This window comes from Pseudochaenichthys georgianus, chromosome 2 (assembly GCF_902827115.2).
Source record: "Pseudochaenichthys georgianus chromosome 2, fPseGeo1.2, whole genome shotgun sequence".
Classification (NCBI taxonomy): domain Eukaryota; kingdom Metazoa; phylum Chordata; class Actinopteri; order Perciformes; family Channichthyidae; genus Pseudochaenichthys; species Pseudochaenichthys georgianus.
Window position 1 is genome coordinate 8,309,655 of NC_047504.1, and position 16,367 is coordinate 8,326,021.

General features: G+C 43.8%; 2 protein-coding genes across 4 annotated transcripts in view; one reads left to right on the forward strand and one right to left on the reverse strand.

Moving 5' to 3' along the window:
- LOC117459612 (rho GTPase-activating protein 6-like) overlaps positions 1 to 7,870 on the forward strand; it is a 68,327-nt gene extending 60,457 nt beyond the window's left edge. For 2 of the 3 annotated variants that reach the window (XM_034100562.2, XM_034100584.2), the window contains exons 5-14: positions 40 to 168; positions 256 to 451; positions 542 to 597; positions 980 to 1,130; positions 1,211 to 1,359; positions 2,626 to 2,805; positions 3,813 to 3,904; positions 3,984 to 4,234; positions 4,377 to 4,460; positions 4,755 to 7,870. In XM_034100562.2, coding sequence (XP_033956453.1) covers positions 40 to 168; positions 256 to 451; positions 542 to 597; positions 980 to 1,130; positions 1,211 to 1,359; positions 2,626 to 2,805; positions 3,813 to 3,904; positions 3,984 to 4,234; positions 4,377 to 4,460; positions 4,755 to 5,278 — 1,812 coding nt within the window. In that variant the 3' untranslated portion in view covers positions 5,279 to 7,870. The remainder of the gene's footprint in view (positions 1 to 39; positions 169 to 255; positions 452 to 541; positions 598 to 979; positions 1,131 to 1,210; positions 1,360 to 2,625; positions 2,806 to 3,812; positions 3,905 to 3,983; positions 4,235 to 4,376; positions 4,461 to 4,754) is intronic. The other variant, XM_034100573.2, reaches the window with a different exon arrangement.
- Positions 1 to 16,367, reverse strand: part of LOC117459707 (MSL complex subunit 3-like) — a 153,747-nt gene that overhangs the window by 71,265 nt on the left and 66,115 nt on the right. The gene's annotated exons all lie outside the window — the stretch shown is intronic.

A 16,367-nucleotide genomic window follows, 5' to 3' on the forward strand; every position in this document is an offset into this window, starting at 1 on the left:
GGAAAAACCAATGTAATTCTTGTTTGATCTCTCCTGCAGTTTGCCACCAAGCGGTCGTCCAATAAGGAGCTATCCAGCAGCAACTCGTCTTTGAGTTCTACATCGGAAACAGCCAATGAGTCAACGTCCCCCAACACGCCTGAGGCTCCACCACGAGCACGCAGGAGGGTGAGACAGAATAAGAGAATTCATTAATCCCAACAGGTGTTTTTGTTTTATGAACCGGTCAGAATTCAATTCACAATTATCCTCCAGGGAGCCATGTCAGTGGACTCGATCACGGACCTGGACGACAACCAGTCCCGGCTGCTCGAGGCCCTGCAGCTGTCTCTGCCGGCAGACACGCCGAGCAAGAAGGAGAAGCACCGGGACAAAAGGCTGAGCCTGAATCCCATCTACCGGCAGGTTCCCCGGGTGGTGGACAGCTGCTGTCAGCACATCGAGAAATACGGTGAGCGTCTACTTCACCCTGTCCCAAACATATCGGCTATTGTTCTGCAGCAGGTGCTAGAGACAGCCAGTGCTTTCCTCCTCCTCTCAGGTCTGCAGACGGTGGGGATCTTTCGCGTGGGAAGCTCTAAGAAGAGAGTTCGACAGGTGAGTGTTCTCAATTGTTTACAGACACTCAAAATCTCCCAGCGGTGTTCAATTGGATTCTGGCAATGACTCAAAGGCTTATTGTGTAGATAATAAAAGTGATGAGAATCAGCACCCGCATATGCCACCATCGTCAGCCTACTGTGAAACAGGTACATTTGTCAGTATGCTATGCAAAGAAAACAACCCCTATATGTATATCGTGGTCGTCTATAGACTAATTATCTGGAAGTCATCCAAAGGGCACATCGTAGAGATTAAGCTGCAAACTGGTAAAACTAGTCAACTGGAGAAACCAACAGGAAGGGAGAGTGTGTGTAGAATATAGCGTCCTTAATATGTTGAGGAAGTTCCTGAGTTCTCTGTTGTGTCCCACGTTCAGCTTCGTGAGGAGTTTGATCACGCAATTGATGTGCAGCTGGACGAGGACCAGAGCGTTCACGACGTGGCTGCTCTGCTGAAGGAGTTCCTCAGGGACATGCCCGACCCTCTTCTCACCAAGGAGCTCTACACGGCCTTCATCAACACCACATGTAAGCTTCTGTTCCTTCCTTCCGTTTCTCTTTCCCAGACTCCACCTCTTTACCCCAATCCCTCCTACTCTGTGTTGCAGTGCTGGATTCAGATGAGCAGCACAACGTCACTCAGCTACTCATCTACCTGCTCCCAGCATGCAACAGTGACACTCTCCACCGCCTCCTGGATTTTCTGTACACCGTGACCGACCACGCTCATGATCGGCTGGACAAAGACGGACAGGAGGTGAGCGAATGATATGACCAGGAAGAAATGGTGTCCAAAACACCCACAATTTGGCATGTGGGCAGCGTACTACCGTTGTGTTTCCGCCTCATTGGGAGGAAATTCCCAAAGACGTGATAGCATCAGTTAGTGTACTGTGGCTGGTCTGTACACATATCCCTTCATGCCTGTTGAGCATGCTACAAGCGCTCTGTATTCAACTTTAAGGCAGTACTAGTGCAAATGTCAAGAAAGTCATAAAGTGTTTGTGGCTCCCGAGGGATTAATGTCACCAAAAATAAACAGTCGGTTTGGAAAGAGGAAGTGACATCATGATCTGTGATGATTTAATATTCCACTTCCAGCTCCACACACCCGTTAGCTTTTATAATTCCTAAAATATGAATTCATGTGTGTGTCAGGAGAGAATCTGTGAGGCTATGAATCCCACCGCTTCGTGCAATCGAGTGTGTGTGAGAAGCTGAGCGTGTGTTTTGGCCGATGGATCTGTGTTTTGTCGTCTCAAGCAACGATGTGTGTGTTTTACGCTCACCCGGGAAAAGAAACAAGAATACTTTGGCTCCAATCGCTCCTTTGGGATTGGGAGTGGAAAGGGAGGAAACTGGGAGAAAATCAAAAATAAGAACTTCTGTCTGAAAAAAAAGAGACTTCGAGTCTTGAAGGGCTTGTAACTTAAGATAGTAACTGTTTAACAGGATGTACACCATTACACAAACACCAAAGGATGCGGTAGGTGGGAACATGAGGAGAGAAGAAGAGACGGGAGGAACGAGATGAAACGTCTCCAACAGTGTGATGTCACCCTGTAGTTCTTCACACCTCCACAGAGCTACTAGCACGGCTGTGGACCAGTGTCATGAACTGATTGTCAGGTGTGCTTCTCTCACTGTGCAGGCACCTGTCATGTCACTTCATTCTTTGTATCATTGTTCATTCATACATTGATGCAGTCTAACACCGTCATAATATGTATCCACAAATGTGTGAATTACCCCTATACAGTCTTTTCAAACCAACATAAGTCAGCATTTTGGGTTAAAATATCGACAAAAGTTGCATTATTTAGGTATGGAAGGAACATCTATCAATTCTGATTCCACACAGGACACAAGCATCGGTCTCCGGCTCTATATGAGGAAGAGGGTCAAAGTTCACAGTGCAATGTTATGACATAATCCAATCCTCCAACCTTTGTAAGGGACAATCCTGGGTTACAATGACCTGGCATTAACATTGCGGCACTTGTGTATGTTTCTCCAAATTCAGATCACAGGCAACAAGATGACGACTCTGAACCTGGCCACCATCTTTGGCCCCAACCTGCTCCACAAGCAGAAGAACTCGGACAAAGAGTTCAGTGTTCAGAGCTCCGCCCGCGCCGAGGAGAGCACGGCCGTCATCGCCGCGCTGCAGAGGATGATCGCCAGCTACCAGACGCTCTTCATGGTCAGTCAAACAATAGCCCTCGCTTCCTCCTCTGCTAAGCACACACGGTCACTCAAGCACAGTTTCTCTTTGCAGGCTTAGAGGAAGACAATCCCCCCTGGCTTAGCAGACAATGGTAGTGTCTTAGTTACTTTAAACAAAGACAGTTTAATGGAGAGAAAGAAGAGAGTCAATAAAGGAAGTGAGAAAGGAATATCTGAGAGATGGATGACGAGTCAAAAATCATCCCTGAAACACAAAGATAAACTCTTGCCAGCCGAGAAGAACACCATTTCGCATGGATTACCGCCTCATCGCCTGCTTTGATTCGCAGACACCGCAGACAGGCGGTTCAGGTCACATGAGGTCCGAAACCTAAAACCGTGATGTTTGGTAACCCTGCCATTGTGTTTCCCCCGAGGCTAACATTCCTGCAGTAAACCATTGTGGAGCTATTAACACATATAGTGAGTCAGGTCTGACTTTCTCAGGCTTGAGGAAAAACAGATTTGTAAACCTAAAAATAACACTTTGGAAGTTTTTTCGTATCCATCTTATGTCTTCATTTGAAAGCATTTAAGGGTGAATACTAAGTGGACAGTTTGGGAAGTGTTCTCATACGGCATGAGCAAAACATTCCCTTGAAATTAAGGCTACAGTTTCATTCACTAAAACTGGGCGGTGGTGGCGAAGTCGATAGGGACTTGGCAACTGGAAGGTCACCAGTTCAAGTCCCGGCAAGACCAAGTGCTACCGAGGTGTCCCTGAGCAAGGCACCGTTCCCCACACTGCTCCCCAGGCGCCGTTCAAAATGGCAGCCCACTGCTCCTAACACTAGGATGGGTCGAATGCAGAGAAACAATTTCCCCATGAGGGATTAATAAAAGTCCATTTTAAACTCAAGTACTTAAGTAACCCAAGTGTAATTGTGAAGTTGTTTCAAGCAGCTTAACTGTGTAGGTTTGATAAAAAAAAAAAATGGAAGTAGAAGAAACAGCAACTCAACTATGTCACTCATTTCTGTACAGGTGCCTCCTGATCTGCAAAATGAGGTGTTGATGAATCTGCTGGAGACCGATCCAGATGTGGTGGACTACCTTCTGAGAAGAAAAGCATCGCAGTGAGTTCCACACGAGCCGTTTCCCTCGCTTCCTGATTTTGCCCATTCCATCCTCATTTGTGTCCGTTTTGAACCCCAGGAGCCCCGACCTGCTGCAGTCGGACGACCCCTTCACTCTGAGCGAGCGCCATTCCTCCAGCGACTCCAACAAGGTGTCCAGCGGCGAGGTGTCCCCATACGACAACAACTCCCCCGTCCTGAGCGAGCGGAGAGGAGAGCAGGGCAGCCCGGGCAGCGAGCCGCTCTTCCGTGTCCCGGAGCAGTTCAGTGTGGGGGGGCAGGTGGCCGGCTGGAGCCGAGAGTCTGGGGCCGACACTTGGGGAAGCAAAGGTAACTATAGAGTGATGGATAATCGGATGTTCATATACCAAATATACTCCTCTCAAAGGTTTTGGTGGGCACACATTAGAAATATTACGAAGCAAGCGGTTCTTACTCAGAAGTAATTTGACCTCTCTTTTGCTTCTCTCAGACGCTATATCAGAGGAGCATGCAAATATTTGGGGGACTTGGCACACTACGATGAAACCAGCACTCAAAGAACACGCATACACAGGTAAACCGTTTGCAGCCAGTCCAGTTTCTGTAGTGGTTGATGAACCAGAACGCATCTGGCACAGGCTTCTGGGTATTTACTCTCAGGGAGGAACCAAAGGCTGCAGGGCATTTCAAATCAAGAGGCAGGAGCGATCAAAATGTTCCTCCACTCAGCACAAACACATAAATATCCTTCCATTCAAGATAGCGGGCGTAAAATAAAAGCATATACCTCGACATGTTTTGTGGAGTAATATCCGTTATTATTCATTAACTATGATTATTCCACTGATAGTTGATGTTCTATTCCTAGGTTCCCATGGCAACATGTCCGAGGGGAGTTCACGCAGCTCGCAGGAAGGTCTCGACGGGCTCCATGGCGATGGCAGGCAGCAGATGACGCTCCACCGGACAAAGACGGCGCCGGGTGTCGCCGAGTGCCCGAGATCCCACCCCCCCGTCACCAGAGTGTGCACCAGCCCTCACATGACGCCACACCTCTACAGCACGCATCGAGCGAGTGGACTCACCGCGACCCCCAGGCCTCACCGCGACGGGAACTCTGCTGACGCTCCCGGGGGGCTGAACGACAGCCGCTCCCCCCCCCCTTACAACGCCCACCACCGACTGGCGGGCTCGCCTCCCGCTCCGACCCAGCAGCCCCCCCTGCAGCACGGGAGGCTGACTGTGGCGCAGAGCGTGGCGCAGAGCGTGGCCCCGGACAGCCAGATGGGGCCGCAGAGCCCCGAGTGGCAGGACTGGCAGAGGGACCGCTGGCAGATCTGGCAGCTGCTGTCCTCGGACAACGCCGACGCTCTGCCCGAAACGCTGGTGTGACCTCACGGCGAGAACTCAACCCCTGCAGAGATCAAACCCCTCCAACGACAATCAATCCCTTTCTTCATGTCATCTTTCAGCCTTCATCCACTCATGGATCCATGGATGTCCTCCTTCCCATGAACCCTCTGTGCTTCTCCTGCATCCTAGCGCCACGGCGTTGTTGTTTACGTGTGCAGCTGCTGCCTTATACAGACTTCTACATCCAGAGAGCCATTAGTATTTCTTTTTAAAAATGGATGTTGCTTCTGTTCCTTGCCCAATATGCGTTGTCCATAATGACATGTTGAGAATGCCCACAAGAAATACCTCAAAAAACGATCCTTTCACCACGAACATACTTTCTATTAGCGTGAGTAAAGTCTTCATATCTCAATGGAGAACAGTAGGAAAACACGTCTCTTTAGTTGGTTATATTTTCATTCTTTTATACATTTTTTTTTCACCATACAGACACTACGATGTACCCATTGATGTTTGCTGCTAAATGTAAATTCCTTTGTGTGCGTACTGGTATTGTAGTTTAGCCAAACCTGTCTAAAAATATCAAATGTTGAATTGCTTGATGTTTGATGTATATAGACAAACATAAACAATATATATGTACATTGACATTTTATATATATATATATAGACATTTTATTCATTGGGATAAACCCCTTGAGATGCACCATCTCGTTTTCAAGGGGGTCCCGACAATAGCAACAACTTACAGACATACATGAACAAAAAAGCAAAACATGACACACAAGACAAACCACATACAGTCTGTTAAGTGAAATTCAAGCAATGCATACAATCATTACAATTTGAGACAGTCGAGCAAATCAGTTTCATCAATATCAGTTATAACAAGTACAGACCAGTTGAAGTGAGATAACAATGCATGTTTAAATAAACCCAATGATGCAAGAGATCTAATGGCAGCAGGTCAAGTGTTCCAGTCTGTTGGGGTTTTGAAAATGAACGCTCTTCTGCCAATCCATTTTTTTGCAGAGGGGACAGAGAAATAAATCTGAACGGAGTCTAACTTGATGATTTGGTGAGTAGGGTACAAAATACTGCTTTAAATAAGGGGGATAGTTAAGATAAATGTTGCAGTTTCTGTCTGTAATGTTGAATGTAGGATACTTTGACTGCTTAGCCTGATTATAAAGCACTCCGCTGTAAGTCTGCTTATTCGTCCTCTCGCCACGCGCTGCACGACAGGAACAATGTGCCAAACTCGTTTTACTTCAGTGTTCATTTCATCCATTTCAGAAAAAATACTCAAAGAGACTTAACAAGATAAAGAAAGATGAAGTAAAGTAGCCCATGTAATAAATATAGAAAGTGCTTTTTAATGGCCGTCATGTGCAAAGAAATACTATCATTTAATAGTATAAATAAGGGCTAGGTTAGGATGGGAGATCAGATGAAGCCAAATAAGACTCAAGTACATTTTAGCCTTTAAAATCACACACGACAAAAGGTGTCTTAATTTGATGCATACAATCCCACATTGCACATTCTGTTTAGTCTCCTAAGATTGACTCTCATGTATCATTCGGTGTTATCAGCTTAGTCTAAAATAAGAACTACGATCCAGAACTACATTCCCCAAGTAAAATATGAGATCATAACCGGATCCAGAAGCATCTCCACAATGTCTGACCACATCTTCGAACAACCAATACAGTATGATGATATCATTACAATACATTCACATCCAACACTAACCCAGGATATTAAACCTCTCGTACTAGAATAATTTTTCTAGGAATCATTACAATCCACAGAGATGTAAGGACTCATGCTCCAACTAAAGTGCCAAAGAGATATATATTTGTAATTCTTATTCCAGGATTGTTGCTTATTCAGAAACACATTTTAAACACACCCACAATCCTGTCCAGATCCTCATAAATGTCAGTCAAGTGGGTATTTGCTGGCAAATATTTCACATTGCCATGGTGTAATATTTGCTATATGAACATTACATCTAGAGATACATTATGTATAATTGGACTTGTGTTACGTGTATGTGACTGAGTATTCAATGGGAGAAAGCCTCACAGTGCATAAGTGGAAGTACTGTGGTAATGCTTATGGCGCCATCTATTGTCAGACATGTGTATTAGCATATTGCTGCTTCCCACAATTCAATGTTTCAATGGGATCCATCCCTGCTCAGTTTAGACTCAATATGCTTGTGATTATAAGCACCTTTCTGTGTAAATGTGTAAATCCGTGTGAGGAAATAAACGTGCCATAGTCTTGCCTCTTGAAAGATATTTCTCCATGCAGTGCTCAAGGTTTGTATTTTGTGAATTTCTTTGTATTACTTTGTTTTTTTTCTGTTGAGTGTTGTAATATATAAATTCAATATAATACGATTTTTATTAAAGGAGAAAAAAAGACAAAAAAGGAGGGACTAATCCTAACTCTTCGTCTTGTTGACCTCACTAAGAGAAACTTAGTGGTCTTGTGTTTATTGTGGATATCTTCGGTGGGGTTTACTGGGTCCAAGTTGTAATGGAGTGTCTGGTAATTGCTTTTGTATCGCGTGTCATCATCAATATGCTACAATGGAATTAAATATGATAAAATGTACACCTGCTGTTGGAGTCGATACTTGGGAAAAATGTATTAACCTTTAAAAAAAAAGAGTGTATCAGTTTGTAGTTTGATAAAGACTATACTATACTGTTTATAGATATGCAGCCACATAGTTATATTGCACACAACATTATTTCAAAGGCAAAGGCCACGAGCAAGATACGTTTAAAGAGCCACAAGAGTGCAGTAACTATCGATTAGTGGAGGTAAAGAGAAAAGACACTTTGTACAGGGATAGTACTCAAGGTCAAGTATTCGGAAGTATTAACTTGTCACTTGATCACATTTGACGAGATAATCAGCACATAGCGGTATGGCAAGTCTGGGAGCTTGATTCCTTCTTCATGTCAGACTGTTTTAATTCAACCCATTCACAGAACATGTCCAGGCTTTCCTGGGAACGCCACTTTCCAGAAAATATGATAAAATCACCAAAACATTTTGTGCTTTTTGTAGGAAACATTTGTCACAGTCCAGCAGGGAAACTGTACAGCATGCCGAACAAGACCTCCTGTTGTGGTGGTCTGTATGTGGCTCTTAACCCAATACTTGTATGTGTTTTTGGCAGCTAAATTCAGTATCTTTTCATTCCTTTGGGCAACTATCCTTGATTAAATGTGTCTGGGAAAAACCTGGAACATTTTACAGCTCTTACATCTGAAATCTGTGCAGGACGTGTTGGATGTAATGTGTTAACTATACCACTAGAGGTCAGACAAGAGCCTTGAATAACTGTTAGAAGCAGATACAATGTTTGAGATCGAGGTCAAATTAACACCTTTTTCTCTTTCCAAACCACATCTGATAAATAATTAATTACACAAAACTAGTTATAGAAGGTGTCAAATACAGGCACGTCTATGGTAAAGTTTAGAGAGAAGCGCTGAGAGACAAAGGAAAGACAACGGGATAAAAAATAAAAAAGGATTAACTGGATTTCATGGCTTTTGGTTTCAATTCTCCTCAGCCCTGCCTGATAGCATATTAAATCACCTCACAGAACCCCAGAGAAGGGAAATTAGCTGCGAGGACACGTTGGAACAAGTAATGGATGCGTGTCTATCTGTCTGTGAGGGACACTTGCTTTCTCGAGATGGACCTGGAGAAATAATGAAAATAAAGTCAATTTAAACAGTTTCTTACTGATAGCTTATCTGAGTTTTTATGAACTGAAACTTTGGAAAGTAATTTTGTTCGATCTTGAAATCAGACACTTCTATTTGTTGCATTTTTATCTCTCCTGGTCAGCTACCCTTTCCTCCCCCTTACTCTGAGGAAATCAATCCTCCATTGTGTCCCTCACAACACCAATTAAATGTTCTGCCGTTTACTTTCTGTTGCTTGAAACGAGCATGTCATGTTCTGCTCAAGGAATTCCATGATAAATTGTGATCAATGAAAGCACAGATACTGTACTCCAGCTGCGCTTCTGCTTCTTTTCATCCCCTTTTTGGAAGGGAGCCTGGATTTAAATAGAATTTTGCGGACCATGACAACACAACAAAGACGCTTTATTTCAGTGGCTAATGACTTGGCCCGCAGTAACGTTATCTAGTTGGCCGAGCTAAAAGACAATATGCCAGAAAAATACACACGCACAAATAGGTATGCATGAACTCATCCACAGAGAGACACTTGTAATTGCCAGTACAAGAGTTCAGCCAGTGCGCATAAACAAAATGTGCATTTCGCTTTGTTTTATCACATTGTTTTTATGAGCAAAACAATTGGAGCACAACACGATTTTCTTACGCCTACACATGCAGAAACACATGGTCACACACATCTTGAAAGGAATAATACACACGGTCCTCATTATAGGCACAGTGGATTTATTCTCACCATGTGTTCCTTCATGCGGCCCAAAAACTGGCCTGGAGATAGAAATGTGAGGGAACGTGAAACATGGCGTCTAACCGAGATATTAGCCCAAAGTCGACTACTTCCTGGTTAAACTGGAAGAATTATTCGCTGCCAGAAGAAGGACGTCTTCAAAGCCACAACACGATGATCTAATGAGACAACATTTAAATGTCGCTTTTTCCAAAGTGCAGATGAGTCAAGCCGCCTTGGATGACAGCTGGTAAAGTTCCCAACTTGAAAAAATATGAGAAAGTAATGATAAAAAAGGTTGGATTAAAACGGCGTGTTGACGTGGCGACAACGCTTTATTCGCCCCGCTGTCTGTTCATTCACGAGTGTGAGTGCTGTAGCCATGTGACAGGAGGACACTGTCCAACCAACCATGACTTACTGATCTGCCCCCAGGGACCATGCTGGATTCACACACACACACACACACACACACACACACACACACACACACACACACACACACACACACACACACACACACACACACACACACACACACACACAACACACACACACACACACACACACACACACACACACACACACACACACACACACACACACACACACACACACACACACACACACACACACACACACACACACACACACACACACAATTAACCACACAGCTTTGTTCTATAAGGGAATGCTGACAGATACATTGAGTCAATTTGTTATTTCCGTTCAACTGGATTTCTAACGAGGTCGTGTTTTCTGCGCTGGCAAGCGATGCTCCCATCATGCAGCTGATTAATTGGCCATTGATTCTGATTAAAGTTTTGCAAATTAACAAATGCCGCAAACAGTTCAGACACTCCTCATCGCTCAATGCTTCGGCTCCGGTGAAGGTCAGCCATGAATGAACACATGCGAGTGACCATGGCCTGCTGACACACGTTCACACTGAAAGGTCACCAAAGTCGAAGAGATTTGGAAATGCGTATTTTATTTGCTACTGATGGAATGTTTCCCCCGCACCTCTGAATAATGCCTGCTGAATTGTATTGCTCTGATGTAACAAGACACAACACAAATGACTAACACCAAATGGATTATTGATTGCAGCCAAGTATTAGTCTAATGCAAATATGTCTTTCTTTCTAGAGGGAACTGTGGGATTTTAGCCTTTGCAGACCATTTACATAAAAACACACCACGGGAAAGGGAGAACTCCAAAAAGCATAATAGAGCCCCTTATATTCATGTGAAGACACTCTGCTGTCCTCTGTATTGATTCATACTGTAGCCGTGTTTGTGGGCGAGAGGAAGTGGGGAAGTCATTCATAAATTCACTGGAATAAAGTATAGTAGCTGAATTAAACATTTGTACTATAAATTGCCGATGAAGAGACCACTTCAGGGGCCCTTAAATGTGTCAGCTAAATCAACTCCAAATGTTAAGTTGTGTAATTTATCATAACATTTGAAATGATTCCCCCTCCAGCTGCTCGACACATGTTTCCGTTTCAATTTCTACACATATTTCTTTCGTGGTGTTGCAAAAATGTTGTCTGGCAGATTTCTTCTGTCTCCAAAAAGGACTTTTTTGAAAATCCAGATGAAGTGAGCATCCAAGTGACGGATGAGCCTCCGACCCGGATGCCAGCTGGTTTCTGTTGAATCCTCTGCTGTGCCGTGTGCAGAGCTGTGATAGTGAGAAGGTCCCGTCTGTAGTTAGTCTCTGGCACATCATCACAGCTGACCATTTGGCTTCCATTTGCGCTGCTGCGTGCGATACCGCCGCTCCAAACAGAGCCCCGCTGAGGTCCCTTCACCCCTCGCTCACCTGCTGGCTTTGAAAGCAGGAAACGGGGGCCGTCGCCATGTCGATGTGCAGCGCTTCCTCCTGGTTTCTGTTCCGGTCGTTGGAGAGGTTTGCAGGCAGAGGTGAAGAACATTCACCAGGGATTCAGGTTCTTGTCAAGTGGGTTTTCAAAGAGAGCAGGAAGAAGAAAATGGAAATGTTGATTAGGCTTAGCAGCGAAATGCTTCCTCCAGGCTATCTTCTTCTCTGGATATTATTAACCCTCTGGAGTCTCAAGGTATTTTCCCGATTTGTAGATGTTTCCTTAAATCACCTTTTAAATGTACTTGTTATACATGGCACCCCATGTGTTACATATCAAAATGTGCAGGACAATCTCTAAATGCAAATCACTCACCTTAGAGCACTGTGTGTTGAGATAAGTAGCTCTAAAGCTTAACATTTGATTTTCGGAAAATCTTCAAAACTCTTGTGAAAACACAAATTGACTAATTTCATCCAGTTTTAACAGGTAGAGACAGCATAGTAACCTGATTACTTCAAGATGATGTTCAGGGACAAACCTGAGGGGCACATATCTCCTGACGCAGTTACAACCTCTTCTGTTGTCTCTCTCTTTGCCCTTTAAGGTCCCTTTGGACGTGTGCTATTGACACCCCCTGCTCTCATTCACTTATAATCAATGTGAAATCAGGTCCACATCTTATTCAGAGGCTATTAGGCAGCCTGCTTCAGTAATGGTCCGGAGCAGAGATAATACACTGGCTGTTATCCTCATCTCCTCTGTTAGGAACCTTTGCACACGCGTGCTATTTAAAGCGCGCGCCTAATGACACATTATGAAAAGACATCAGAGGAAACATACTAAAAGCCATGAAGCATTAAATGTCAAGTTCATTAAAAAACTGCTGCAGTATTTGAGCCGTTCTGTAATAACTGAGATGCGCTTATTGGACCCCTAATGATGATTGGAGTACTTCTAAATATAGATCTGTATCCATTAGTGATATTAGATGGATGTCTCTGGGATTCAAACTTCACGATTTCACGACAGACTGTAAAACTTGCCAGTGAATTGTGATTGCTTTACTCGTTGTCATTCAGACGAAACAAGGACCTTCTGATATGCCTGACGATAGGAATAAGCCATGCATTATTCAGCGTGGTTAATATTATTAGGGATGGGGCGACTACAAATACCACAGAGGTCTGGGGATGGAGGGGCAGCTGTTGTGAAAGGTTTTCTTATCTGAAGTTTACTTTGGTGAAGTTGAATTCTCCTGTGAGTCAGAGAGGAGTGAATGAGTGAGGGATGAATAATGCAGGTCAGCGTCCTATTGTTTGGTGAAGGCCCTCTGCAGCGCAGGGTGCAGCACAGGAGACCTTGTGAAATATTGATTCACCACTTAAAAGTTGTTGTGTGGATGTTGGCTGGCTCGTAGACTTTGGGAAGGGATTTCTTTCTGGACAGACGGACACACTTCAGGTCTCAAAATCCAGTCAAAAACCACATAAGCATAAATTAAGACATTGAAAATATGATATGAAACAAGAACCTGAGGTACATTCAGCCTATTTTAGTCTGTTGAGTGAAACTGCGTACAAACTGGAAGCAGGGTACCCGGAAGTAATCGAGAAACAATAAATGTGGGTTTGTCTCAAGACAAATAAAAAAATAGACATACTCAAAGCTCAAAAAGGTACATTAGATTCAGTTCAGCTGTGTTATTTCATGTTAATATATATATGTCCATGGTCCTTTAATGTCCTCTACTTGTTATAAATATAATGGGTTGTATCTGCTTCAAAATGTGCCAGAAAACTATTAAATAAAATGTCCCAGGAGAAAGGCTAACAGGCCTGATCTAACCGAGCGTCTCAGCGTGAATCCAGCCATATTTTCGCCTTGCTCGGGCAGCGGTGTGACAAAACGGCGGTCCTCCAGCCCTCTGCTGGGTGAGCGCAGAGTGGCCCAGATCCCCCCAGCAGGAGCAGGGAGGGAGGGCCGGGGGATGAGTGGTATGGAAGTGACGGGTGACAGGGCGAGGGGTAGGGAGATATGGCGATTGTGGAGAGGTTGGGGGTTAAAAAGGAGGGATGACAGGAGAAGTTATGGCAGTGCTATACAGAGTACGAGAACCTGGCTGTCACTTCTGCTTCTCTTTAAGCATGGTGCTACGTCGCCTTGCTACACCTTCTTACTCCTCCTCATGGCATACCCCTTTTTTACCAGCATCCTTTTTGAGTGTACACTTTCTACTGGATTCTCTGCCTACCGATACATTTTCGGCTGTTATCAGACTGTGGACATTGTTATTTTCTAATACTAGCGGGCATAAGGAGACGCTGACTCCAAAGCTAAGTTAGCTGTCGCAGTCGAACAGGCATCTGGCTAATGCTAACGGTCGCTAAACGCCACTGTGGGCCCAGACAAATCAAGCATTTCAGAACATCCCTGCACATTCCCACTGAATTGATTCCTGGGAAGTATCGGCCTTTGCTTTTCTCCGGGAAGGGGACACTTACTGACATTTTCATTGTGCTACAGCCAGCCAGTGTTGTGTTTATGAAGCATGAGAAAATTCCTGCAGTAAAAATGTGGGTTTGTGTAAATGTATTTTACGGATTCATACATACAGTGTAACATAAGCATGCCTCCATTTTATTACATCAGGAAATGAGTCAGACAGAATTGTGAAGATATGCCTATGTGCCATACACAGCGGGGATATTAATATTTCATTGCCGAGCTGTGTGTCGTCTGTTCTCCACTTTTTCAACCTCCACTTTTCCTTTTAAATTTGAATTTTTCTCAAAGTTCTTCTTCTCACTGAAGAGAAGAAAATGATTCCTCATGAATTACTAAACTGTGAGACTTAAAGCCACAGAGGCTGTACAGCTTTTTTAGTTATGGCACGTCTCACTTACATCGTTGTATTCCTCTGGGATATGCTCTTTTATGTGATCCGATGCCGTGTTATCTTTAGACACAATAGTGGTGAGGCTATCGAGACAACACTTAGAGGCATGGTGAAATAAGTCTACAGTCTACACTCCCCATGTCCTGCTTTTTGTTTAGAGAGCAAGAACACAGACTATAATTAAGGGACTAAAAATGAGAAGATTGTACATTTGCAAAGACGAAGTCAGCGAAAGCGAAGCTGAAACTCTGCAGCCAGAGAAGCAATCTTCTTTTAAGCAATCAATGAACCCTGCTGGATGACTAATGGCTGCAGTTCGTCTAGGCAAGGGCTTTGTTTGTTTACAGCAATTTTACAAATGTCTTAGAATGAATGCCTTGCCATTAAAACGCTATCCACAGCAACATAAAAACATCAATGTACGGCTCTATCCGTGTCGATTAGGCAGTCTTTACGCAGGAGCTGATGACTCCTAACCAATCTACTTTGAGTTTAGATGAACACTTCAAAGTATTCATCAAACACAGCCTGTGTCTACATCTCACCTTTCTCCTTTTCATGAATAATCGAACCTCTTCTTGTATTCTCTTTTACAGCTTTACAAAAAAGGGAACCTGCAGGGTCGAGTGTTGGCCGCACCCATACCTGAAATATGGCAGCTTATTTGAAATCAAAAGGGTGTTCAAGGCTGATGGAGGTTAACGTAGATAGATAAAAGATTTTTATGTTTTTGCCATTTTCCCAAAGACAGCATTTCGCCCTTGGTTGATGAAAGACAGGAAAGCGAGTCGATAGTATTTTGTCCTCATGTCTAAAGCCTTGATTTGCTGAAGGCACATTCAGTATAGATACTTTTCTCTGCAACAACTTTATTTTACAAAACCCAATTTTGTAATCCCTTAAGAGCATTACAAGAAGACTGCATTATTTAGAACCTTCACGCATCAAAGCAAAACTTCTATGATCAATGTTTAAAGAACTCCTTTTCTTTTTCAGTTGAGCAGTCTCCATGTCCTCAGTGAGTGGAAATATCCAGCGTGTGGTCGGAGCAGGGTGTGGCGGTCCACATCTGTGGTCTTTCGCCGAGTCAGAAACGACTGCATCAGCATCCCGTCCTTTCCTTTCCCCTTACAGAGCACGTCTGTCACATTGTTTACCGCGCCCAGGATCATGTGCTGCCGTTGCTTTCAATATGACAAACATTCAGTGTGTCAATTGCTGATGGAAATCCGAAGTGATCATTTAGTCGCAGTTTGAGATGGTAAACCCACAGATTTAAAGTCACATCTGCTAACGATTTGTGTCCGACGTGCTTGTTTCCAGGACCACAGTTTGCTGTGTAATTCTGTATCTGTTTACAGTGCTAACAATGAATGAGGCAGTGTCTTTGTGGACTCCCACAGAGGCTGCAATTTCATGCAAATTTGTATTTTTCTGTTTTAGTTCCAGCTTTTATTTAACTCAATTATAACAGGCTGAGAAAAATATGAATAGATATTGGATAGAATTACAGTGAAACTTTTCCTGTTTGCTATAATGTGACTGTGGAGGAAACAATACATTTGTATCTTACTTTGAGCTGGCTGGCTTAGAAATAAATGCTAACTTCAGCAAGCTAACATGCTCAGAGCTAGCATTCTTGTGCAGATATCCTTAGCTTAGGGTGTTCGTATGCTAACATCAACTCATTAGCAGTAAACACAAACTAATGGCTTTAGTTTTTCAGTTATTTGGCGCCAATCTAGTGTGGGAAAATTCCATCCCAAGAGCTATACTACTACCTATAAACAAAAGCTATCCCCCCATGTTACAAACTCTGCTCTTGTCATGTCAAGGGCAATGCTTTAGTAATCTCATGCTTATGTGGGCTAACCTTCGTGCCAGTTAATGGGTGGGCAGTTCAGGCGCCTACAACATGGAGGGAAAC